General features: G+C 37.8%; 1 protein-coding gene across 2 annotated transcripts in view; it reads left to right on the top strand.

Annotated features, from left to right (window-relative positions):
* The first annotated feature begins 1,326 nt into the window (after positions 1 to 1,326).
* The window catches only part of LOC143715064 (U3 small nucleolar RNA-associated protein 14 homolog A), a 32,871-nt gene continuing 7,019 nt past the window's right edge, over positions 1,327 to 27,178 (top strand). The window contains exons 1-12 of one of the 2 annotated variants that reach the window (XM_077206670.1): positions 1,327 to 1,675; positions 1,883 to 1,994; positions 2,835 to 2,905; positions 6,261 to 6,325; positions 6,409 to 6,557; positions 7,122 to 7,277; positions 20,478 to 20,597; positions 23,787 to 23,881; positions 23,962 to 24,085; positions 24,172 to 24,249; positions 24,363 to 24,693; positions 26,495 to 26,898. In XM_077206670.1, coding sequence (XP_077062785.1) covers positions 1,638 to 1,675; positions 1,883 to 1,994; positions 2,835 to 2,905; positions 6,261 to 6,325; positions 6,409 to 6,557; positions 7,122 to 7,277; positions 20,478 to 20,597; positions 23,787 to 23,881; positions 23,962 to 24,085; positions 24,172 to 24,249; positions 24,363 to 24,693; positions 26,495 to 26,898 — 1,743 coding nt within the window. In that variant the 5' untranslated portion in view covers positions 1,327 to 1,637. The remainder of the gene's footprint in view (positions 1,676 to 1,882; positions 1,995 to 2,834; positions 2,906 to 6,260; positions 6,326 to 6,408; positions 6,558 to 7,121; positions 7,278 to 20,477; positions 20,598 to 23,786; positions 23,882 to 23,961; positions 24,086 to 24,171; positions 24,250 to 24,362; positions 24,694 to 26,494; positions 26,899 to 27,178) is intronic. The other variant, XM_077206671.1, reaches the window with a different exon arrangement.

Genomic DNA, 27,178 nt, shown 5'->3' with positions numbered 1-27,178 from the left:
GATTTGAGAAGTTGCAAATGCCAATTTGAGGCTGTACTGCGAATTTGATTGTTGGAAGAAGTGAAAATTTGTATTACAAGTTTGTGTCTGTCGTTGTATATTTGTGAATGGCATTTTACACATTTGTGACTGCTTGTCTGCAGCTTCAAATTCAGAATACAGGTTTGTGACTATTGTCTGCAAGTGCAAATCTCAGCGTTAAAGTTCACATTTTTATTTTACAGGTTTTCACATCGGAGCTGTGAGTGTAAATGTTCGCGTACAAGTACGAATATTTATTGTACAAGTTCTCAAATTCACATCTACGTGCTCTCGAGTTTTGCTACTAATTTAACTTCATAGTGAGGCTACTCGAACTATCCCTGACATTATTCCTCATTGTTCTTGATGTTCCAGACTCCAGTAGGGGTGGGCGGATCGATCTTGAAGTATCGATACTGACGTGGTATCGAAAAGGATCGATCCTCACATCAAAATATCGATCCAAATGTGTTTTTTTACCAGTAATTTTACCAGTAATTTACAACGCAATTCAGTGCGTAAAAAAAGCTTCTAAGTTTAAAAATAAGCGAATTTTAGCGAATAATTGTGTAGGGTACAACTATTTCTCATAGTCATCTGGATACAAGACGAAACCAATCAATCACAGAGAGCGTTCGATGCTGGTGCTTCTGTCTCGGTGCGTTTGGGAAACGAATCCTTGATTAGATGACAGAGAAACAATCGGGAGTTATTTCGCAATAAACAAATTAAAAGTTTACATAACGGTTAAAAATGTTGACGTCAGTAAGATTTGTTTAATGAAATTAATATTTTACGGGTTTTTACAGGTTTTTTTAATCAAAAAAACAACAACTATTTCATATAAATGCTGTTCTTTCAACTTTGTTCATCATGATACATTTTATGCAAAATTATTTGGTTTCCACAAAAACATTAAACTGTTTTCAACATTGATAATAATAAGAAATGTTTCTTGAGCAGCAAATCAGCATATTAAAATGAATTCTCATCATGAAGGATCATGAAGACTGGAGTAATGATGCTGAAAATTCAGCTTTGATCACAGGAATAAATGACAGAATAGCCCATGTTAAATTGTAAATTTAAGTTTTTACTGTATTTTTGATCAAATAAATGCAGAAGAGAATTAAAAATTGTCAAATCATGACATACTGCTCTAGCACAGGAAAGTGCATGTAAGTTCAAGTGCATGCTTTTAAAATTAAAAAGTATTGGTATCGGTATCGATATATCGGCGATACTGGTCCTGTATTTCCTTGGTATCGGATCGATACCGAATTTTGCAGTATCGCCCACCCCTAGACTCCAGGCCAGTTGGTGTCAGTAGAGAGAGCTGAATCCGGCACTCCCGCACAGGAGGGGGCGCTGTGCACTTCTGCTGGTTTACACACGCTAGTAAACACAAGAATCAGATGCTGGAGACGTGCGTCGTGAATTTGATTTCACAGAGTGAAATCGTGTCTTTCAGAATTACATATGTATAACATGTTGGTCTTTCGGAGTTAACGGACATATTGACTTTCGAGATCTCTGATTCTACAAAGCAGGTCGAGGATACATGAGAGAAATCCACAGTTTTTACGCTTCTGTTGGACACGTGGTTAAACTGCAGCATGGCCAAATCAAGCTCTCTTCAGAAAACAACATTAAGGTTAGCTCGTGTCTTCTTTATCTTGTTACCTATCTTTTCAGACATCTAATGTTTTGTTTTTCTTGCATATTTATACGAAACATTGGCTAAAACCAGCACCAGTCTAAAATAACGTTACTTGTTTAACGTTAACTTCTATCCGTGGTTGTCCTTAATATGAGCATCAACGCTTTCCTCTAGCATCTCTTGTTTTGTGTTCCTCCACAGTAAAGGAGTGAAGGTGACTTTCACTATGGCTGCTGATGAAGAGGAGCTTCCCGATGACGAAGAGGAGCTTCCCATTGATGACGAAGAAGCCATCAGTGCCAGTGAAGATGAGGTACTCGTCATCACCGTGGGATGCTGTTATGACTAGTGTACTTTCCATAATGTACATATTTATTTATCTGATGTTTATTTATTTTTTGCCACAAAGAGTTTGTGTGATAAAATTGCCCGTTGTTTTATCTATATAGGACTTGGGTTTCTTCCTGAAGCCAGGAATGGTTTTAAACAAGATATTATTTTATATTATTATTTTAATGTTCCTTGAGGTTCACTTATAATGTTTTTGCACCTTTATTTATATATATATATATATATATTATATATTATCATTTTTATATATGTATATGTGTGTATAATATGTGTATAATCTAAAAGTTTGTGTTTATATAAACATCATGCAACATTATATATACATACATATGCATACATGCGCGCGTATACTAAAATGTATAATGTATTTTGATTAATTTAAATGTTTTGGAGATATAGGCTGATGATAATCGGCCTATATCTTATTAATGCCTATATTATTATTATGCAGTGTCCAAACCTCACAAAACTTGGCACACTTGGACAACAGGAAAGTTTGAGGAAATGTGCCAATTTTCATGAATTTCCGATGCTCAGTGATTTCTTTTTTCTTTTCACAATGAGCCGTCTCAATGTGAATGATAATTTAGGGGCTGCAATACTAATGTTGTCTACTGGAGAATAATATATCCTTTTAGGTCTAATCTTTCTCCAATTTGAATGGTTGATGTTGTTTATGTTTTTTTCTTTAAGTTTTTGGAACTGTCATGTATTTTTGCAAGCGGTTTCATCAACCCATGAACCATGTACCTGTGCAAAATTAACCCAAAATATTTAATTCGTCTTTTTTTTTTTTATACAGGAGGGCAGTGATGATGAGAGAAAACACAACAAGCTCCTGGAAGCCATCAGTTCTCTGGGTGGAAGAAATAGGTTTGAGACATTTGAGATTTATCTTTTTAGAACTGGTCCGTTTAAATGAAAATGCTTCACTGACAAAAGCAAAATTCTGGACAGACTGGACCAGAATATGAAAATTGTAATGTTTGGAATATGGAATAAGTAAATAATTCGAATTGGCCTAATTCCGAATTTGGAAAGGTAGGAAAAATGAATAACACATTCTATGGAGCCCCTAAAGGGACATGGTTATACTTGCTGCGGTTACAGTACATCAGATTTCACTTATCAGGTGAAGATAGTAAGGAGAGATTACTGTGAGGACGATGTGGGAGGATTTGGTGCGCAACAGTTCCTGAGCATTATTGACAAATATAATCTTGTAAAATGTGTGGTCGGTGCCGCTGCTCACTGTACACAGAGGACACATGATTGCGAATTGGAAAGTGACAGGTAAGAGCGATTTCAAAACCCCAAATATTGATAGCAGCTCCCTGATACCTGCGAATTATATTCAATATAAATTACCCAACTATACAATTGTGAGAGAACGCAAAAGCATTGAAATATATTTTTTCCTCCCATCTTGTAATGGATTTATTTATTTTTTTATGCACATTGTGCATATTTTTTTACATTTCTTTTTTAGTTTAGAGCTTTATTAATACCCATTTGGCAATTAGTTTGAGCTTACATGGTGCCTCATAAAACACTTAAACACATTTAAAAAAAATCACCTAAGTTTATTACATAGCCGTATTGCTTCAGGCACGAAAGTAAATTTATAGCGATTTGTAGAACACTTAATTGCCCTTAGACATCGTCCCAGGGGCATCCACTCAAAGTCCAAATGTAGCGGGTGTGTACTATCTCCTATTATTTAATATTTTATGAGCCATCCTCAGCACCTGCTGTTCGTAATAAGATGTAAGGCTTCGTAAGGGAACACCCATAATTTTAGAGCACGCTAACAATTCCCTGCAACCTATTTTTGTTCTTTGTAGACAATGATGAAAACCAACAAACAAAAGAAAAAGACAGGATACTTTCAACAAATGAATTATAAAATAACTTAAGAACAACTCTCTGTACATTAAAAGAATTAAAGGGTTAGTTCACCCAAAAATGAAAATTAAGTCATTAATTACTCACCCCCATGCTGTACCAACCCCGTAAGACCTTCGTTCATCTTCGGAACACAAAGGAAGATATTTCTGATTAAATCTGAGAGGTGGATCACTGCTACATAGGCTTCTTTAGGGATTGAAACTTGACGGCCCAGAAAGTCATTAAAGAACATGTTTAAATATTCCATGTGCCTACAGTGGCTCAACTATAAGTTTATCAAGCGACGAGAATACTTTTTTCCGAAAAAAAAAAACATAAATAACGACTTTATTCGACTATTCCTTTTCTTCCTTGTGGGCCTGAGACGAGAGTTCAAGAGATTTCCACGACGCATGCGCGAGAACTGAGAAGAGGACGTTCTTCTACTACTACTTCTTGTTCAGTTCTCGCGCATGCGTCGTGGAAATCTCTTGAACTCTCGTCTCAGGCCCACAAGGAAGAAAAGGAATAGTCGAATAAAGTCGTTATTTATGTTGTTATTTTCGGGAAAAAAGTAGTCTCGTCGCTTGATAAACTTATTGTTGAGCCACTGTAGGCACATGGAATATTTAAATTTTTAAATAATTTTCATTTTTGGGTGAACTAACCCTTTAAGCTTTATCAGCATGAACAATCTTTGGTGTGACTTTTTGACAATTGCATCAGAATTTTGGTCAAACTTTAAATTATCAAAAACTAGTGGTCGACCTATTTGGGTTTTTTTGATGGCCGATGCCGATATCTTAAAGAGCAGGGTGGTCGATATAAAGCCGATATTTATATATCAAACATATATACACATATATACATACACACACATATATAATATATATATATATATATATATATACACACACACTTTTATATTTATATAAATCAATATTTAATAAATTTAATAAATATTTAAAAATATTTGAAATAAATATGCTTAGGCCTTATACTTTAGATGGCAACTTCTTGAATCTGCAATCCTATTACAGTATTTTTCGCAAATAAAGTAGTTGTTTAAAAATATATGAATATGTGAATAATATGTGAAAAAATGACTTTTGACAAGGTAACGCTAATTTTACATACAGCACACGGTGAAAATGACATGAATATGACGCAACTGGATATAGCACAGCATATTTTAAAATGAAGGATTTAAAGTTTTTCGATCGCGTCTCCTGTGAAGTTGATCTTCTGTTCGCAACTTCGCATTCAATCACTTCGCACGGACCGTCACTCGCAGGAACACTTTATGCAGGCTGCAAATGCACACATCACAAGATATCACAGCTGCATTCGATTAAATCTGCAAGGTTTGTGAAATCAAATGTTTATTAGATATTCAGAGATTTGTTTAAATTATGTAGATGCACATTTGCTGAATGTTGATGGTAAATGAGAAAGTATTTTAGCCTGATTGTTTGCCTTTTCGGTTACAAATAATATAAAAGCAAACGCATTACTTTTTCACATAGCATTTACTTTCTTTGATTACCAGTTCTGTAGCCAGTTCTCTGCGCCGCCCGTCAAAATAAAAGTACCGCTTCAACACATCGGCCAATCAGAAAAACTTATCGGCCGTGGCGATATATCGGTCGACCACTATCAAAAACCGTTCCCAGGTACTTATATTGCTCTACTTCCTCCACAAGTGTGCCATTAATGACAATAGGTTGAAGTGCCAATGTTCTCCTACTAAAATTAATTATCATTTCTTTAGTTTTTGAGACATTCAGATCTAGTTTCATACTATTACACCAAGAAATGAAATTGTACAAAACAGAACCATATTCCTGATCTGAATGTGAAGGCAACACAGTATCATCCGCATATTTCACCAAATAAATATTATCTTGTAAACTCTGACAGTCATTTGTGTATAATGTAAACAAGATAGGAGAGAGCACACATCCTTGAGGGGTACCTGTGGAGTGTAAACAATGCACATTTTTCATTGTTTAAACTCAGTTTTCTAGATAAAGCCCCTCTTGGAATAAATCAGTCGTCCTGAACGATGATGTAAGTTACTTTGGCAATTTTCAATGCAGCATGAATGACTTACAATGGCTAAATGTTTGGCAATCACAAAAGAAAATCAAAACGTACATTAAACTCACCAGCAGGAAGACCTCGCGATCCTCTAAACAAGACAGTTACGCAGAATACAACACGTCAGCTTCACATTCTCCACTATAGATCTATTTCCAGCAGTCAAGAGTTTACCTGCTTGTGTACTAAGTATGTTGATGTACATTGTTCTTATTAACAGTTTGATTCTTGTTTATCCAAGGAAAAAGCAGAACGAGCGTTCTGAAGCAAGTGTGCAGGTCTCCGAGTTCTCTGTCAATGCAGAGGGTAAAAGCAGAATGCATCGCACTTTATTCACATCTTGATCAAGATGGAACATCAGTCTTAGGTTTTATTTATTCTGTATAAAGGCACTGGAGAGAAAGTCAACCTTTCGGACCTCCTGGGAACCGTGGAGAAAGCACCAGGAACCTCTAACAAGACCAAGAAACAGCTGAGGAACCTACAAAACAGTAAAGAGACTTTGGAGCTGCCTCTCAACAAACAGCAGACAGAGAAGGTCATGAAACGCTACGTTTTCAGTTCAGTCACTCGCTCTGATAAACAGAAGCTTGTCACTTTCTTTTTAAATCAGAATGTTTTTAAATGATTAGCAATCATCAAGGATATAATTGTAATCATGTATTCCATATAATCCTCAAATTCACGTCAAAGCAAGTAGCAATCAGGGGTTCATTTCCCAAAAGCATCGTTCGCTAACTATGGTCGCAAGTTCAGTTTAACTCTGTTTGGTAACGATGGATCTTGCGATCATAGTTGCTGTATGGAATCGCACCCCTGAATGGGATCAGTGACATTTAGTTTCAATAATCACTGTCTGGGACCAAGTCATTTACTCTGCTTTGTGCTCAAGACTCAATTTAATGTGATTTTTCTAGTCTGTTTTATTCTGATGCACACTTGAAGAGGGTTTTAGCAAAGTCAGGCCACTTTCAGTTTGAGTTTTTACTAAAAATAGATCTTACACATTCTTGAATATCCTTGAGTGACTTTAGCCTTAGAAGCTGGAATGGGGTGAACATTTTTTTATTTGCTGAATGTTTTCTCTCTACAATGTCCACAGATTCAGAGAGGCATAGCGTATGAGAAGACCGCTCAAGAGGTGTCCTGCTGGAACAACATCATAGTGCAGAACCGTAAGGCTGAACAAGTGGTGTTTCCTCTGAACCAAGAACCCTTAGGACCTAAACGGGTGGAGCAGGTCGTGGCTGGATGGAAGGTGTGGATGTTTGTTTGTTTGTTTATTTATGCACAATTAGACCCTTTGAGGCAGATTCTGATATCCAATGTTGTAACACTGAACGGTTCATTATTTATTTTCAAAAGAGCCTCTTTACCACATTTTTGTGTGTAATAACTTAATAAGCTATGTTGCAGTGAAATGCACCACATTGTACAATTGACCCTTCGCAGGGAGCTTGATTGACAGGTCATCTGACCAATCATACTTCGCCATCCGCCATTTTGTCTGACAAAGCAGTCAGGAGAGTTATTAGATTAACATGGGAGGATTTGAACTTGAAAAACTGAATATACTGACGCCTTTCCGCGGTTAAAACAACATTCCTTCCGATGTTCATTCATGTTTATTTGATGCTATAAATGAACTAGAAGGAAGAGATGATCGGTTCAAGAGCAGCTTTAACTGAGGCTCTACAGCGATCTGTCACGACACATTAAAGAGCCACAAAACGGTATTTATTGTTTAAATATCTTTTTAAAAATGACCAAATTTGAAAGGTGAGACTTTGTTTAATATGTTTAATATCGAAAGTAACCTGGTCTGTCCTGTCTGTCAGCGTATTGTCAGTCTCCTCTCTGATCCGCGATGTATTTTTCACTGCGTGAGAACATGGTGTGTGCGTGAGAGCGGCGTAGCTTGTCGGACATAGCGACAGTAACTAAGGGGGGCTCTCCCTAGTTACTGTTGCTACGGCTGACAAGCTTTCGCGCCTGGCTCGTCTATTACAGTGTGTATGCACGCACCGGTGTCAGACATTCCCAATGAGATAATTAGTAATTTTTGGAGAACATGTGAAATATCTGAGAGAGCAAGACAAAAGGGACTGCAGTATGCATTCGAGGGATATATCCACGACATATTATGCAACCGATTAGAGAATAATTCCATAATTGAAGCTAAAGCCTATAGTCGCAGCAGCAGCCGCCTCATACGCTGACCATTCAAATGGGAACAGCTATGTTTGTGCACAGCAGAGTAGGTGAAATGTAACGGTGTAACACTAACACCGGGAGAGTCGCGATCGGATTGGGTTAAAGTTACTCAGTCAGGGGTAGTAGGCCGTCGATTAACAAAATGCTGAAATATATTTTAAAGTATATCAATAGCCTCCTTCTTGTCTTTAATTGTTTTATTTTACATTAATATATATGCATTATGCATTATATGCATTATAACAAAGAACCGTCATTATTTTCAAGCAATAGGTGTTTTTGTTAATCCTGTCGACATATAGTTGTGAATGGGGTCTCCCACACTGCTGATCCACGCACATCATTTCTCACCTTGGCTTTTAGATTTTCGGGAAGGAAAAAAATTCCGCTCCCCCGTCCAAACTTTTAGGATACCGGGTATCAGATTTGCACAATCCATACGCACAACGCTTCGGCATGTTTCCCTCGCTCGAAAGCTTGCCAGACCTCCCGCGCCTAGTTACGGTTGCTAAGACACGATTGGCCAGTGGCGGTTTTCGGTCGTGGCTTAGCGAAGGGTCAATTGACCGTTCGCAAAGACCCTCCCTCTTTATTTACCGTTGCTATGTCCGGCAAGCCACGCCCCTCTCACGCCACACATGTTCTCACACAGTGAAAAATACACTGCGGAGCAGAGAGGACACTGACAACACACTGAGACCGGACAGACCAGGGGCCTGTACCATGATGGTAGATGAACAAACTCAGGGTTGCAGGATTAGTTTCGAGTTGACAAAACCAAACCAATCCAACCAGGCTTTGTTGGTACCATGATGCTGATCATCAACTTTCTCTGTCAACTCAGGCTTTGATCCTGAGTTTAGGAGTGACATCAGTAGCGAACAGCCAATCACATGCTGAGAAAGAGTGGAACTAGGGCTGTCGCGATAACCGCAATATTGCAGTACCTCGCTACTGACAGGCCAACCGCAGAGGAATGCAAGTAACCGCAGCAACCGCGAACCGCGTTTTCTTTTTTCAGAAGGCCACCCTTCGTGTTTCGTACCATGTGTATTGAATGTTAAATAAGTTAATAATGATAACAAGATTGTTTATCATGGTGATTTGTACAGAGGATTCGTGGATTTGGACTTAAGCCTAAACAGACAGTGAATGTGATCGACTGAGCGCGTGCGATTACCTGCGTCTGTCTTTGAAGTCAAGTCATGTATATTCGTGAAAAGTTTGCCGTTTCCAAGGAACGCGAAATATTTGTCGTAGGCTATTATCATTTTAACGTTTAAGGGTATTTACCATTAATGGCGTCAGCGCTGGTCAGCATTACACAGCGCGAGGAAGCCGTGGGGGGAAAGCAGCGAGTCACGCATTGAATCAATGCCATTGGTCTCTATTAAGTGAAGCATTGCTTCAGCTTTGCCCAAAAGTGAAGCTTTGCTGGGCAGCTGAGCCTTGAAAAGTGGAGCTCAAAGTTAAACAATAATTAGCACCTTGTTTTATTACATCTATCATTTAAGGAATCAGCTTTTTTGAACGTTTTCGTTGAATGAACGGTTTAATGACTCACTCAAAGACAGTCCGTTGGCATAACAACTGCGCGCTGAGTGACAGCCTTTCAATGCGCAGAGACGCTGTTTAGTTTCGGTTACATTGGTTACATTGTTTTTGTGTATGCTGACCACATCATAACACGTATTTATATAGCAACAAATAAATATAAATAAATAAATGGCGGTAAAACCGCATATCGCGCTATTGAGCAACTCAAAATTACCGCAAGGGAAATTCCTTCACCGCGACAGCCCTAAGTGAAACTGCGATTCATTTTCGCGAGAGAAGCAGCGTGATTCCCTTCTCTCTTCTGCATAATATTACGAGAACAAATTTACACAGCAAGAAGAAAATAGCAGTCTAGGAAACGCAACAACCAAAAGAAAAAGTCTTTCTATATCAGTGTAAGTAAAAGTTGTGTAGTTAGTAGGGCCCTATGAAATCCGTTCTATTTTTTTTTCATATTCCGTTTTTTTGGATTTATTTTTAGCCCTTTCGGATTTTTCGGATTTGCTCGTTTTCTTTTCACTTCTAAGCAGTATTGACCGTTAAAAATTCAGTTACACAAACTCACAATTCAGCTTTTTTATTTAAACTGTTAATATATTCAGCAAAGCACATTCAAAATTCAGCCAAACCTTCAACAAATCTCTGGCCAAAAATAACAGTAACATGAAGGTAACCGTTACAAGGTAGGATTGATGAATATTAAATTAAAGATTAAATGCAGACATGCTGCAGGGAGACAGAAACATTGAAACAACGATATGTGCCTGACAGAAAGCCAACACCATTACATTAAAACCACTTTTCCTAAAGTAAAAAATTATTTATAACTACTTGCATACATCATTTATTCTTTCAAGCAGACATATTTATTTGTATGAATTAAATATAATTAATCCTTAAAGCTATTAACAAACAGTGAATGCTTCTCTCTTTTTCTTTTGTTGCTTGACCAATATTAAGGACATGGACCGCATTACGTTTATTACCCACTGTCACTTTAAGACGTCGGATCATGTCCAATGACATGCGGATCCGATACACTCACAACTGTTTAAGACATAACCGACATAGTTTACGTGAATACTCTCCAAAACGGACATTTAGACATAATGTTGTGTGTATTTGTCTATTTAGACACGAAAGAGAGCTCAATTCAGGACTCGCGCGCTGTAGGTCTATTGTGCATGGCTGCACGCTTCGGGTTGGGTGTGTGCGCACAGAAAACCGTACCGAATAGTGCTCTTTTTTGCATCATCACTCTTATTCAGATCGCCTGCTCTAATCATTCTCCCAGACTTTTACATTTTTTAACGTTTTATGAGAACGCTGGTTAGATCAGCACGTTAGAGTATACAAATGGGCGCATCTACCACAAACGCAGCCACCGTTAGCTTATCAGGAGCCACTCGCTTCGACATTTTTTTCCGCGTGACCGTGAGGTCGTATGGTTACTATGCAACATGTTTATCAATGCCATTTGGCCACGGTTTAGGTAGAGACATTTCTACATTTGTTGTTTTAAACTGAAAAATGAGAAGGAAGTAAAAAAAAGTTTATTTAATATGTCAACAAAATATATGCAAATTCCGTTTTCATGTGTAAATTCCGTGATTCCGTCCGCGTTTTCCGCATCACGGAAATCATAGGGCCCTAAGTTAGTTGATGAAGTTATAGAGGGAATTGAACATTTAAACTAACATGTAGTCATTTTATAGCTTTATCTATTGATTCTAAAGCTTATATATTACCGTTATATATTTCTTCCTTTAAACTGTGCGTAAAAATAATTGATAAACTAAAATTGTACATGTGTGATTGATTATTAATTACATAAATAATATCTAAATCATACAAATTATTATTCTAAATAAGCGTTACTAAAAGCCAAAGGCGATTTTGTCTTTAAAATCATTTGCTATGTAGTGACCTTTAATTTGGAGTAGAAACAGGTGGAGTGGCTTTATCCTTTGCTCACAGCTGATTGGTCCAATTTCGGTTTGCGATCTCTTACCTGGAACATCACCTGACCCGGACCAGGTTAGCCGTGGAGCATAAGTTACTATGGTGATGAACACTGCTAAAAGCCATACCACTTTCATGGTGCCTAAAACCAGTGTTGGTGCAAACTTAACAGAAATATACATGGCTTCTAGGGCTGCAGCTATCGATTCTTTTTGTAATTGATTAATCTAGCACTTAATCGATCGATTAATCGAGTAATCAGATATTTTTTTGTGTTTTATTAACAGAATAGTTATATTAAACTTGTGTCTATTTCAGTTAAAGCTGTTACAAGTTATATACTATAAGTTATATAGTATGCAAGTTATAAAGCTATCTCATATGTGAATTTTCCTTTAAGATGTTATAATATAACCACTAAGCATATTTGTGTATTCTGGTAGTTTAACGCTGAAGAAGAGCTGTAACGTGACTTGTTGTTGAAAACACAGTAAAAGCTGACGTACTTTGTTCTGTGCGTTTTAACTGAAAAATGAGTACTCCGAATCTTTATTAAAAACCAACAGGCTGGGGACTTAATTTTTTTGTTGTTGTCTGTATTTGGCCGACGTGAAATACAAACAAGGTCTCGCAAAGACTGCAATACAATATTTGTTCCTCCATCACATCCCGGTGTGTAACGTTACAGTGAATGCATGCTGAAATTATTGTTGCGTGGCTACATAAAAGTTTAAGCATATGTGATGCATTGCTGCAGTGTGTGTGTGTGTGTGTGTGTGTGTGTGTGTGTGTGTGTGTGTGTGTGTGTGTGTGTGTGTGTGTGTGTGTGTGTGTGTGTGTGTGTGTGTGTGTGTGTGTGTGTGTGAGAAGGGTTTCTTTTTTAGGATATACTCTTGCAATTGAACGTGATAGTTACGTTTACTAAAAAATGTCATCAAAGCTAAAAATCATATCTAGTCAAACCGCATCACGACATCGCTACAAATACAGTATGGGATTAAAATCAGCGAACATCAATAGGCTTAGACTACGTTACCTTGTTTCCGCGAGTTAAGTGTATAAAGTGAATTAAGTGTGTAATGATCCCACACTTTAGACAATTTCTGCCGTTTATTTACATATTTATTCTCCGCCATCGCGCCAACTAAATTCAAAATATAAGCTTCCTGAACAGGTCCGTGTGAATAAACGGTCCGTGTGAAACAATCAAATCCCTGCGCCGCGCGTCATAGGAATTTAACGAGGCTTCGAGGCAGAGTTTTTGCCTCGAGGAATTTTTGTAATCGAGTAACTCGAGGAATCGTTTCAGCCCTAATGGCTACCCCCCTTTACCGGCTTCATGGTATAGACCCCAGGTTACATTTGATATGAAACAGTCTCAACATTGGTCTTTTAAAAAAAAAAGAAATTTAAACAATAAATACCGTTTTGTGGCTCTTCAATGTGTCTGACAGATCGCTGTAGAGCCTCAGTTAAAGCTGCTTGTGAACCAGAGTATGTGAGCGGAGTGGAGCGGCAACAATTTCCCCTCCGCGCTCCAAGCATTTAATAATCACTCCGCTCCGGGTTCACCATTTACCGCTCCTGCTCCACTCCTCGCTCACTGATATCTGAAACACCCCTCCGTCTTCGCTCCCACAGGAAATTGCGAATAATGTAGTTAAGTATGCTTTGAAATCTCACAAAATTTCTCCTCATCATAATATATAGGCATATTAAATAAAAATAAATAAAAAACAACATTAGGAGAATAGTTTAAATGTGGTTTATTGGATAATGTGCAAACTTTTCCTGTGACATGCATCTTATTACATGGTTATCATGGTTATCAGCCAGAAATCGATACACACAGGCGGTCAGGTATGCTAAGGCTAGTTTTTTCAAACAGAAATTTGCCAATTGCAGCACTAACTCTAGAAAGGTTTGGGATACAGTAAAATCTATGGAGAATAAGAACACCTTTGCACAGCTACCTACAGCTCTGAAGCTAGATAATGTTATTACCACTGACAAGCCTTCTATGGTTGATAGGGCTGTCACTTTTTATTCGATATTCGAATATGCATTCGAACATGACGTGAAATATCCGTATTCGAACTATAAATAAACTATCCGGTTTTTAAAGTGCCATGTTTAGCGCATTTTTTACAGTCTATGATTAGACCGTTTTTTTTTTTTATTATTGTTTGCCATCTCATCCAGGAGCGGGCGCTCTAAACGTATTGTAGCGTAAGCCCATGACCAAATCAAGCGAATAATAGCCTCCCTGTTTTGAAAATGGAAGATAACGCACAGAACGACAGCCCGAGCGGAGAATTACGACCTCAACTCATCTAAAAAGTCGAGTCTGGAAATATTTTGGGTTCTACAGCTACAGCGTATACCACTTCTCTCAACATTGACGCGCAAATCTGTGTGTGCCAGGCCCTTGTGCGCGCACTGAGCGCGTGTTCTCCACCGCGGGGAACATCGCCAATAAAAAGAGAGCCGCACTTGACCCAGATCAAGTTGATAAATTGGTGTTTCTAGCAAACAATATTAAGAAATGAATTGAAATAAGAAATGAGTCTAGGCTATAGGCCTTACTCCTGCTGTTTAAGCCGTCGTAGAAATTCGAAAATATTCAAATACATTACTTGATATTCGATAACCGTTCGAATTTGATTTTTCTCAAAAGTGACAGCCCCTAATGGTTGAGAACTTTAATAAGCATTTTGCCATGGCCGGTTGTGCTTTTCATTTGGCGAACCCGACCATAATTAATGGCCCCTCACCCTCTGTAGCATCTTGTAATAATCTCTGACGTTTCTCCTTTGCCCATGTCCAGACAGTAGATGTTCTAAGGGAGCTGCAGCATCTTGACCCCTTTAAATCATCAGGATTAGACAATCTGGACCCTTCCTTTTTAAGGTGGTCTGCGGCTACCCCCATCAACAGTCTCTTCAACCTTTCTTTCAATTCATCAGAACTACCGAAAGATTGGAAATCTGCTGCAGTAATTCCGTTATTTAACCCTTCGGAGTCTTGGGCTATTTTGGACGTTTTTGAGTACTTTTATTTTTTTTAAATTTTGCAACATAAACAAATGTTTACCATACCAATGTTTGGTATAATTTTTTTCAGCACAACATCACCTATATGATCAGACAATTAGTTTTTCACTTTGATGTACTCTATCAACATACTGGACCCAAAATCACACAAAAAACACAAAATCCGAATAGAAAAATTATAGCTTTTCTACTACAAAAAACACAAACATGCTCAATGAAGCATTTTAAAATGTTTAAAATGTAAACACAAGTTGTAAATGTCAACATATACAGGTACAATTCAGATATAATCAACCTATATACAAAAAAAATATGATTTACAAAAAAAAGCGGGTGTAGCCATAGGCTTTTTTTCTTTCTTATTAGCTCAGCCACTTTTTAAAAAAATGTTGTGCACACAATTATTCAGAGAGCCATATTTAAGGCCTTGCATTCCCAGAGTATGAGGGTTCGCAAATAGTGCAAAGACAACATAAAAAAAATGTAAAATTGAGATAAAATTAAACTAAATGCAGCAAAAAGCAGGTGTGGCAATAGGCGTTTTTTCTTTTCTTTTTTGCTTAGAAACTCTACAAAACACTTCATGTACAATTACACAGATAGCTACATTACAGGGATTTCATTCCTTGAGTAAGAGGGGTTCCTCAATAGTGCAAATATACCATACAAAAGGTAAAATTAACACAAAATCAAATTATACATACAACTATTTACAACAAATATCAGGTTTTTTTATTTTTATTTTTTATCTGTGCCTCTCCTCAAAACAGTTTATCTAAATCTACTCCTAAACTACCTAAACTACTCCTAAACTACCTAAACTATCTACACTACTCCTAAACTACTCTCAAAATCTACTCAAACTCTTCCAAAAACTAGCAATAATCTCTCTCTCTATGCATAACGTATATATGTCTCTCTTTATCAACTCCGTAAAATCCTCTGCCTTTCAATTTTGCGTCTTAGCTCAGTTGGCTCCTCCTCCATTCCCTAAAATGTGCAGCCTGAAGAGCAGAGTCAGCAGATTCACACATTTTTCTCCGTTTTGTTTTATGACAAAAAACGACGAAGTTATTAGAATAAATGCAACGCCTGACGCATCCCATCTTGCGTTCTTTTACGAACGCGTCAGTATTTTTTTATATAAAGTTTAAATGATCATATCTCCGTTTTTACTTGGTCTATCAACACAAAACAAAAAGTAAAATATAATTTCAAGCCAGCACTTTCGACAAAAGTGGACGGCAGCGCTCAACGTGACTTTGTTTTTATGCTTCGACGTCTTAAACTGGTCATGTAACTTGATCACGCCGGCGTGATCGGCGACCCCGAAGAGTTAAAGGGGATAGATTAGACCCAAACTGCTATAGACCAATCTCTATCCTCCCTTGCATTGCAAAGGTTTTCGAAAGAATTGTTAATAAACAAATTATTCATCATTTCGAATCCCATCGCAGTCTTTCTGACATGCAATCTGGTTTTCGAGCTGGTCATGGGTGCACTTCTGCCACACTTAAAGTCATAAATGATATCATAACTGCTCTTGATCAAAGACACTATTGCGCAGCAGTATTTATTGACCTGCCCAAGGCCTTTGATTCCGTCAATCACAACATTCTAATTGATAGATTGAATAACCTAGGTTTCTCAAATAATTGCCTTGCTTGGTTCACAAATTATTTTTCTGACAGGTTTCAATGCGTTAAGTCAGAGGGACTACTCTCCAGTCCTCTGGCTGTCTCCATGGGGGTGCCTCAGGGTTCTATCCTCGGGCCGACTTTATTTTCTGTATATATCAATGACGTTGCTCTTGCTGCAGGAGATTCAATGATTCACCTCTATGCAGATGACACCATCCTTTATACGGCTGGTCCGGTGTTGGAAACTGTGTTAAAAAACCTCCAAGAAAGTTTTAATAAGATACAACATTCTTTCCGTTCCCTTCAACTGCTTTTAAATTCTAGCAAAACGAAATTTATGTTTTTTAATCGATCTCACACTGTGTTTGACTGTTCAAAAAGTATCACAACACTAGATGGGTTTGCAATAGAGCAGGTAGATACCTATAAATACCTAGGGGTCTGGTTAGACTCTTCACTCTCTTTCCAGACCCACATCAATCAGCTTCAAGCTAAAATCAAAGCTAGGATTGGGTTCTTATTTGGTAATAAAGCCTCCTTCACTTTCCCAGCCAAACTTGCCCTTGTAAAAATGACTATCCTTCCAATTATTGATTTTGGTGATGTTATTTACAGAATTGCTTCAAGTTCTCTCCTTAGGAAATTGGATGTGGTATATCATAGTCTTATCCGCTTTGTCACCAATGCTCCATATAACACTCACCACCATTGTAACCTTTACAGTTTAATTGGCTGGCCTTCATTACATACCCGGCGTCAAAAACATTGGTATCTTTTTATTTATAAATGCTTACTGTGTAACACCCCACCCTATCTACGGTCATTAATTTCCAGAGCAATCCCGTCTATGAACCTTCGTTCAAGCAGGTATGTCACCCTGGTGGCTACTAAAGCTCGTACTTCTTTTGGACGCCTCTACTTCCAGTTCTCTGCTGCTAATGACTGGAATACACTTCAAAAATCCTTGAAGCTTGAATCCATTGTCCCGTTAATCACTTTTAAATTATTGTTAGCAAATTTATTGTCGGACCATTGTACATGCTAACCCGATCTGTGCACATGCTCTACGGATCTGTATATTAATCTTCTATGTTTATTGAGTCTTGTAATTATATGTGTAACTAATGTTTTTGTACCCCAACGCTTTTTTGGCCAGGTCGCCATTGTAAATGAGAAAGTGTTCTCAATGTGCTTACCTGGTTAAATAAAGGTTTTATTATTATTATTATTATTATTATTATAAGTTAAATATCACTACTGCTTTTTGCAGAGTACATTTTGTTTGGAAAGAAGAAAATGACAACTTTTTCATCATTTATTTTATCTACGGGTCACTACATTTCTTACAGATTTCTCCTTATTCAAAATCAAATACCGACAGTAGCCCGCAGTAAGATTACATTTGTTTGAATGCAATGCATTAGTAAGAAAGCGATTGCGTGTGTGACTAAGTGTTACCTGTTTAAAATGTGGTTTTGCCCGATCCATCTCGATCTCATGAAAGTGCGTATAGCCTAGCACAAATTTTATTTCTCGTACCATATACGCCAAAAATAGTTTTTGCTTGCATAGCACGCAGTTTTCGCGTGCATATGATACGCACTTTACACCCCTAATCCTAACCAAGGGGGTTAAGTGCATTTCATTTGCACGCAAAAACTATTCTTTGGTATATAAATGGCACAAGAAATAAAACGTGTGCTATAGATACGCACTTTCATGAGATCGTGTTGCCTGATCATTTTCAGTAGGCTTGAACTAACCTCCCGCAGCCACTCATCTCCATCGGCGTAATCATAACCTTCAAATTTTTCTCTGATTTGAGTGATCCATCTGTACCATGCTAGAGTAATGTGTTTAACGTGTGAATCCTTACTAAAAATGCAGTTCTATAATGAGCCGTTGGAATGAATTGTACTCGTGATGGAGCGGTAGTGGAGCGCTCTCGGAGCGAGTGAAAGCCACAACGCTCCGACTTTTAAAAAATCGGAAGGAATGTTTTTTAACCGCGGAAAGACGTCAGTACACTTTTTCAAGTTCAAATCCTCCAACGTTAATCTACTAACTCTCCCGACTGCTTTGTCAGACAAAAATGGCGGATTATAGATTATGATTGGTCAGATCGGCTGTCAGTCAAACTCCCTGCGAAGAGTCAATTTCAGACAAGAATTTACGTTTAGAAAAATGTCAACATTTAATGTATATAGACTGTTTAAAAGATAGATAAGAATATCAAACACGCCAGATATACTTCTACACTAAAAAGACATGCAATCCAATTTTGGCCTCAACTCTAGTCAGAAATTGGTTTAAATGCAGAACCCGCAACAATGTGAAAGTGTATGATATTGTGGCAAGTCTAAATATATATTTGTGTACATTATTTTCTTACATATCTACAAGTGGGTTGGATTTTATTATTAGGAGCAGGGCCTGTGGATAAATCACTTATTTTATCATGAATTTACTTATTTACTAATTTATTTCATTATTTATTAGTCATTATTAATCGTTGTCTTATCATTTTACGAGAAAAGATGGATTTGGTGATAGAAGAAAAATGTCAATTATACAGTACAGTATTTCGGGGGCCTTAAAGGTGCATTGTGAAATATTTAGGAGGATCTGTTGACAGAAATGGTTGCAATTTGCAACCTCACCACTAGATGCAGCTAAAAATCACACACTGCACCTTAGCGCTGTGTATTGGCAAGAATCTGGCGATACGATACGCATCACGATACATGGGTCACGATTCAATATATTGCAATATATTTTGATACTGTGCATAAGGCGATATATTGGGATTTTTTTAAAGTAGGACTATAATTTTAGAAAAGGTATTTAAAAAAAGAAATGATGTGCATAAAGTCAAACAAGTTTACTTTAGGTAAACAATTCAGTGCACCGAAAATCAAACTGCCAGTTTGGGATTGTGGTTCACAGGTTCTTAGTGAGCAAATTTTTATATGCTCAAGTAGGCCATAATAAAAGAAAATGCAAAGCCCCTGTCACAATACATAACACATACACATTATGTGCAATCTGAAAAAAGAAAAGACATCTGTCTGTCAATAAAAAAAAATGCTTGCACTATTCCTAGTACACAGGGTATCCAACACGTTTTGTTGCAAAACACAAACACGATTCCTTAAGGAAACATTGAGGAACAAATGTAAGTCTAGGCTAATGCATAACACGTAAGGTGCAATCTGTCATGCACCATATAACGGAAACCTTTGGTTTCAACCACACTGAGCGGGCGCATGCAGGTTTCCCATACGTTCATTTATTTGTGGCGGCCCGCCACAATATCAACGCTGACTGCCACGTATTGATTTTCGATTTGTTTTTTAATTAATCTTTTTACTAAGCCTATTTAAAATCGTATTTGATTGCAGAGCGCCGTAGCGCATTCGCGCAGCACTACCTCTTGCTCGTCCCTTTCTCTCTCTTTCTCACTCACTCACCCGTACCTCGCGCGCTCTCTCACTCATCTGTACCTTCTCGCGCTCTCTCCTATCCTATTTTTGCACGTAAACAAAAAAAAACCATATTGCGTTTTTGAAAATCGATACAGTATTGCAAAATAAAATATCGCGATATACTCAAGTGTATCGATTTTTTTCTTACACCTCTACTGCACCTTTATGTAACAGTTCATTCACATTAATAACATGGCTTTCAAAAACTAATGGCCATTTTTTCATGTTTTGTCTTTATGCATTGTTTATTTGAGGGTTTTTTTTTCATCCAACTGTACTGTAATTCAGTGACACGGATAATTACTATTATCTTGAATACAATTCACAAATTGTATTTGTATAGTGCTTTTCACAATAGCTCGTTTCAAAGCAGCTTTACAGAAAATTCATGTTTCTTCAGTAGGCTACAATTTTTAGTGTTATCATCATTGCAAATGTTTCTTCAATGTAATTGTGTTTCTTTGCATGCTGACCAGATGGAACTAAAACATGTTTGATAAAAGCACTTGCTTTTGTTTTATTAATAACTCTGTGTTCTCTGTGACAGGTTCAAACTCCTCTTGAACAAGAGATTTTCAGACTCTTACACAACAACAGCCAGCCGGCGGTTGACCCTGTTTTGACTCCCATCGAGGAGGCATCACTTAAAGCCATGAGCTTGGAGGAGGTATGACTTTGATAAGGGCATGTTGACATCACATGAGTTACTATTGCAACTACTAAGGTGGGGGAAAAATCTATTCTTAGATGCATCGCGATGCGGACGTGGACGATTCTGAATCGATTCACAAATGTCAAAAATCGATTTTCAAAAAAAAAAAATTTTTTTTTTTTTTTTTTTTTAGATATGTAGCCTATTTATAATGACGTAATATTGACGGAACGCAAAAGACGGAACTCTGAAGCGCGGAAGTGCAGTGCCAAGACCGTCTGTCTGTGGCGTGTGCACAAAGCTGACGTGTGGAAATATTTTGGCTTCTATGAAGTTGAAGGGGGAAAGGAGCTGGACAAGAGCCACACTAGTTGTAAGCTTTGTAGAATAAAACTAAAATATTTCGGCAACACGACAAATATGAGAAGCCATATGACACGTTTCCACCCAGAGGAGGAAAAACACTCGGCTGTACCAGAGCCGTGTCTCTCTATGGCTCTGGGTTGCACCGGTGTTCAGACGATTTCTGCTGCCTTGTCGAAAAATGCTACCCAAACGCGAATCGATCACAGATAATGTTGATTCATTCTCTATTGTTTCCATAATGGTGTAAATCTCACAATATTATGACATCGTTATTTCATTTTAATCAGGGTAAGTGTATGGGGAGCACATTTTGATATTTTAAATGAACAAGTAAAAACAAGTAATGAACAAGTTTTTAACAAGTAAAAATGATATTATTATATGAAATAAAATTATAATAAAATTCTAAGTTAATAGTACAGTATAATGTACTGTTTTTATTTTTAAAACGGTGTGAAAAGTAAAAATTATCATCAAATATTCATCTTTGACCTGTCAAAAGTTTCCTACAAGTCTCCACAGCAAGGACGCATAGATTTATGTGCGTGATAAGCAGAAGAAATGAGTCTGCACATGCACATAACCAGAAAGTAGTATCTCGATGGGTAGCATGAATCGTCAGAACACCTGTTGTTATATTATTAATTTACTACAAGTATGCTGCTAGTTCAGGCACACATTTATTTTCCTGTTGGTTCTTTGCAATGTTAATAAAATATATTGTACGTTAATTCCTTATGGGTCACTACTTTGTACTTTTAAAGCAAAGTATTTATATTCACACACACACACACACACACACACACACAAAGATTCAGATAATCGCTTTAGAATCGGATCGCAGGCCTCTGAATCGGAATCGAATCGTGAGGTGCCTAGAGATTCCCACCCCTACACTAAGACTACTACCAGTGCTCAGGGTGCACAAACACAATGGCATGGATCTGCATGTGTGCTTTTCACCACACAGTTCAAACAGAATGTGTTCAACTGGGAAAATGTACAAGCACAATAATCCACAGCTTCCGTACTGTAGAGCTTAGATCGGGCCCAAAAAATCAAGCCCAACCCGACCGGAGCCCGTGCACGTTGTGTCCGAGACCGGCCCAGCCCAACACATTAACTGTGATTATGAGCCCGAGCCCGATTTAAACACGACCATTTTTTAACGCAGGTAATGACTGGGTGCTAGACCATTGACGGGGGATCTGCGCAATTTATATATATATATATATATATATATATATATATATATATATATTATATAAATACTATTAATAAATGTGCAAAAATTGGCCACTTAATATTTAATATTCAGTTATTTTAATTATCACAATGAATGTTTTAATTTTATTAATTTGAACAAGCACAACATTCAGCTTTCAATCAAATATTCTTAAGATTCATTATTATTAATAATGTTATTTCGACATATGTGTGCGTGCAACAAGCAAGATTGTAAATTCAGTGACAAGCGTGCCGAGAATTGATTTAATTTATGATGAGATGGCTCCAGTTCACTTGCTATGGTGACCGCGGCTCACCGGCGCCTCCATGTCATGATTATATTGTCTGCTATATTTGCTTCTTATTAATTAAATCCAGGCAATTGGTTCATGAAAAATGTATTAAAATTAAAGTACAATTTATACAAAACGAAATTCACTTTAAAGAAAGGCTTTCTACAAAACAACAAAACATAATGAAGCGGCCAAAATCATGCCTGAACCACTCCATGTCTCCCGATATTGCGCATCCTCCCATCTACTGTTCACTTTCATAATCAACATAGATGGAAAAAATAACATTATAATATCTTAATAAATATGAAACTAAATGCGCTTATTTAATGGCTACAACACGTAGGCTACAGACTCTCTAGCAGCGCGCCACACTTGCACTCAACAAAGCCAACACATATATGTTGTCACTGCCCACGACTAGTTTAAAATATTTCCATACCTCTGACTTTCCTTCATACTTGCTCAGTTAATTCTCCTGTTTAAATTTTTTTCTTTACTTTTTCAAGCTCCATGTTGCACTTAAGCTACACAGCACAGCGTGCGAGTGGAGGAGACGCTGCGCGTGACACGTGACGTGCTTGATCAAGGGCCCGACCCGAGCATAGTGGCGGGAAATATCGGCCCGGCCCGCGGGTCGTTCTTGGGCAGAGAATCTAAGCTCTACCGTACAGATATTAAGAATAAGCAGCATAGCATCAAGCACTGATCACAGGAGCACAGGAATTGAGATGGAATCTAACAATGTATTAATTATATGCTATGTATTTAATGGATATAAACATAAGGAACAAGAAGCTTTAGTATGGAGGGCTGCCACATCTCAGGCGTCAGCAGAGCGTGAGCAGCACGTGTTAATGAATGAGAGGGTTGGCCGTCACGCTTCCGATGTGAACGCCTTCATTCATTGATATGGGCAGCGACAGAGATGTGAAACACGTTGGTGTTCGAATCGAGATTTCAACCTTTTAATGGATAATAGTGCAGCTCTAGTATGTGCTTCTTTTGCTTTAATGACAACATGTACTTGAGCTAGCATGGACTCCATTGATAGGTGTCCATTTCTATAAGGAAGCCCTTTAGTATGTTGCAGTTATAAATAAAATCTGGTTAGGTAGAATCCACATTTTAGGATAGGATACTGTAGTTTCTTTTCCAGTTGGCACATTTCTGCCGTTGCACTGTGTATATATGAATCCAAATGTATGCTTAGGTTTTCAAGCAGAGCATTAACTATTCTATCTTTGTTTTTAGTCCTGCTCTTATACTCAACACTCTTTTTGTATTTCACTTTGTAACAATTTGTTTTGCCTGGCAGGCGAAGATTCGTCGTGCTGAGCTTCAAAAGGCAAGAGCGCTCCAGTCATACTATGAGGCAAAAGCCAAAAGAGAAAAGAAAATCAAGAGTAAAAAGTGAGTTCTACAGGTGAACGTTTCTGACAACTTTTTGTTCGTCTGTCTATTAATTTAACTACAAAATATATCTTTCTCAGGTATCACAGGGTTCAGAAGAAAGCCAGACGCAAGGAGTTTCTGAAGCAGTTTGAAGATATGTGTAAGACAAATCCTGAAGTTGCTTTGGAAGAGCTCAAAAAGATGGAACTGTCCAGGATGACGGTGTGTGGTGAAACATGGAAAGAGATTATCAATAAGTGAGAATCATTTGGGCTAAAATATCTTTTCCTTACATGTTTTCACTACAGGAGAGGATGTCTCTCAAACATCAGAACAAAGGCAAGTGGGCCAAATCAAAGGCCATCATGGCAAAATATGATGATTCGGTAAGTTATTATTTTTATACCGGAATGAGACTGATATCAAGGGATGGAAATCATGAGTAATATTTAATGTGATTACTAAAACTCAATGGTGATATTTGGGTTGCTCCCATCAGGCACGTAAAGCAATGCAGGAGCAGTTGCAGATGAATAAGGATCTTACACAGAAGATGGTGGTGCTTTCTGATGATGAACATGAAAGTAAGGACGAAGAATTGGAGACCGTTCCTGATTTTGTGAACGATCCTGAGCCGATCATTGACTCGGTCAATCCCTGGATGAAAGGCCAACTTACACGTGAACAGCCCGAGGTCAGGTGCGTCACACCCGAGGAGGCTGAACCCGCAGGAGAGGAACACGAGGAAGAGGAACTTCTTGGAGAATTTGAGAGGAAGAGGAAGCTAAGGCAAGCTGATGAAGAGGGCTCGACTCCTGCGGAAGAGAATGGTATGAGACAAGAAAATAGTTTACACACAAATTACAATTCTTCCATTGTTAACTCGCCCTCATGCTATGATTTCTATCTGCTTGTCCAACATCTTTATATGAGCACTGCTTATTCTTGTCAAACATTTTAGCTAAGCTTGTAAAAAGTCACAGTATACACTACAGTCTCTGGGCTCACGGTGTCCCGAACACCAATATTGAATTGACTGTCTGGCCAACTAAGATTTTTGTATAGAGATAAAGTTTAGGATCATGATTTTTATGTAGTGTTACAGCACGCCGTGAGTGTATATTAGCACAGTTTGTTGTTTGCTTTTGGCATATGACCCAGGCCCTATTCAAAATCGCCCCCTATGACCCTTATTCACTATTACCTTCATTACTCCAGTAATATAGTCCACTTAAAGGATTGAATGAGAACTAACGCGTGGATCGTTGAGCTGCGGGCGCCATCTTCTGGACAGATGCGGGAATACAATTGACACTCTACTCTCCACCTCTCCACAATTGACTACGCTACAATTATTTAAGGGTATAGGGGGCGATTTCGGACACAGCCCTAGAAACGGTGATGCATGACATCAAACTTGACGTGCGAAGTCCAAACATCTAAAGTAGACTGAATCACTGCTTTTGACTCAAAACTATTGAATGTCTTCAGAAGACTTGAATAGTAAATTTGGACCGCTTGACAGACTGACAGTCGCAGTCTACTTGGAAAAGAGCAGATTAAATATTCTGCACAATATCTGCATGTGTTCCACAGGAGAAAGTCGTACAGGTTTTCATCTAAATGTTAATGCAGAGTGTTCAGCATAAAAATTCTGTTCTATTTTTGCATGTTACCAATAAGTAATAAATGACAGACGGTCTGATTGAAATTCACTCTCTGAAAGTTGGTGGCACTTGTAGAAAAGTAGAAATAAAACCAGACAACCGTGATCGTCATGCTGAAGGATGTACAGTATTTAAATGTTTTCAAACGGCCATTCAGTTTTTTGTATTCACTTATGGTGTTTATCAAACAGCACCAACTTCTTATTGTCCATCCACTGAAAGTCCACACAACCAAAATTGTCAAACTTTATAAAGTTTTTGTAAAAAGACATTGTAAAATTGATCCATAGGAATCAAGCAGTTTAATTTAAGTCTTCTGAAGAGAAAATTGCCTTGTTTTAATTCAGGCTTTTATTCAGATATAAACATTGATCAATACACTCATATAAAGCACATCAGATATGGTCAACAACAGAATCTCAACTATTCTGACCTGAAACTGCATTGGTTCTCGCACATCAAGCTAGTACATTTGAGATTCTGTTTGCTGTATTTGATGTGTTTTATATGAGTGAATTGATCAATGTTTTTATCTGAAGAAAAGCCTACATTAAATCTGTTCATCATGTAAAGTGGTCGTGTCTCTTTATGAATGTTTTGAAGCTTGCAAATGTGAATGGACTTTCAGTGGGTGGACTAAAAGGAGTAGGTGCTGTTTGATTATATTTTCACCTGTGTTTTGAAGATGAATGAAATGCTTACGGGTTTGGAATGACATGAGGATAAGTAAATGATGACCATTCTCATTTTGGGGTGAATTAACTCTTTAATTCATTACTTGTTCGTTGAAAAATACCTTGTTCCTTTAACCTCTTGGCAGCTTACTGCTTACTTTTGTAAAATTTTAGGTGATTTAATAGACTTGACCTACTTGAAATTGAATAAAAAATGTAAAAGTTAGAAGTTTAAACTGGCAGTGTATGTGATGATTTTCATTCAAACTATTTGTCTTGTATTCTTGTAGCAGAACATGCAAGCGAGGTGGTTGGTGAAGATGTGGTGGAGATTTCTGACAAGGAGGAGAATGATGATAAAGAAGAAGATGAGGAAGAGGAGGAGGTGGATGTTTCTGAGTTTAACACCCTTTTCAAGCTTATGAGGACTGAGAAGTCACAGGAAGGGCAAGAAGATGGAGAGGGACTTTTGGATGAAGGACCGATTCGAGTCCAGAATATAGAAGATCTGGAGGTTTTGGGTGAGGTTTTCGAGCCCCAGCCTACTGTTGCTCCATCTCGGCCTCAAACAGCTGTTGCAGAGACTCCTTCAGCGCCAACTAATAAAAAGAACAAGGAAATCAACCTCCGTGAAGTTCTTACCAAAGAAGCCAAAGTCATCAAAGTTCCCTTTTTGCCAACAGTGGTTGAAGATGTGAGTTGAATGGGGGGGGTGTATGTAACCAATAGATCTTGAGGGTAGACAACACATTTTATTTTACCAACGTGAAAACAAGACTGTCAGATATAGATGTATAATGTGTTCTCGTGGACAAAAATACTCGAGCATGGGTTGTAAAAATAGACCTAATATTCTGTACATCCCATTGAATCATCAACAATGACTATCTGTCTCCATTAACTTTGACATTTAGTTTTTGAGTTGTTGCAGGAAACATCAAGTGCTGCTTTTTCCTGTTTAAAATGGTTTTACT

This window comes from Siphateles boraxobius, unplaced genomic scaffold (assembly GCF_051911475.1).
Source record: "Siphateles boraxobius isolate OS27281-9 unplaced genomic scaffold, OSU_SipBor_1 56, whole genome shotgun sequence".
Classification (NCBI taxonomy): Eukaryota; Metazoa; Chordata; class Actinopteri; order Cypriniformes; family Leuciscidae; genus Siphateles; species Siphateles boraxobius.
Note: the sequence above shows the minus strand (reverse complement) of the source record. Positions and strands in the feature narration are given on the sequence as shown.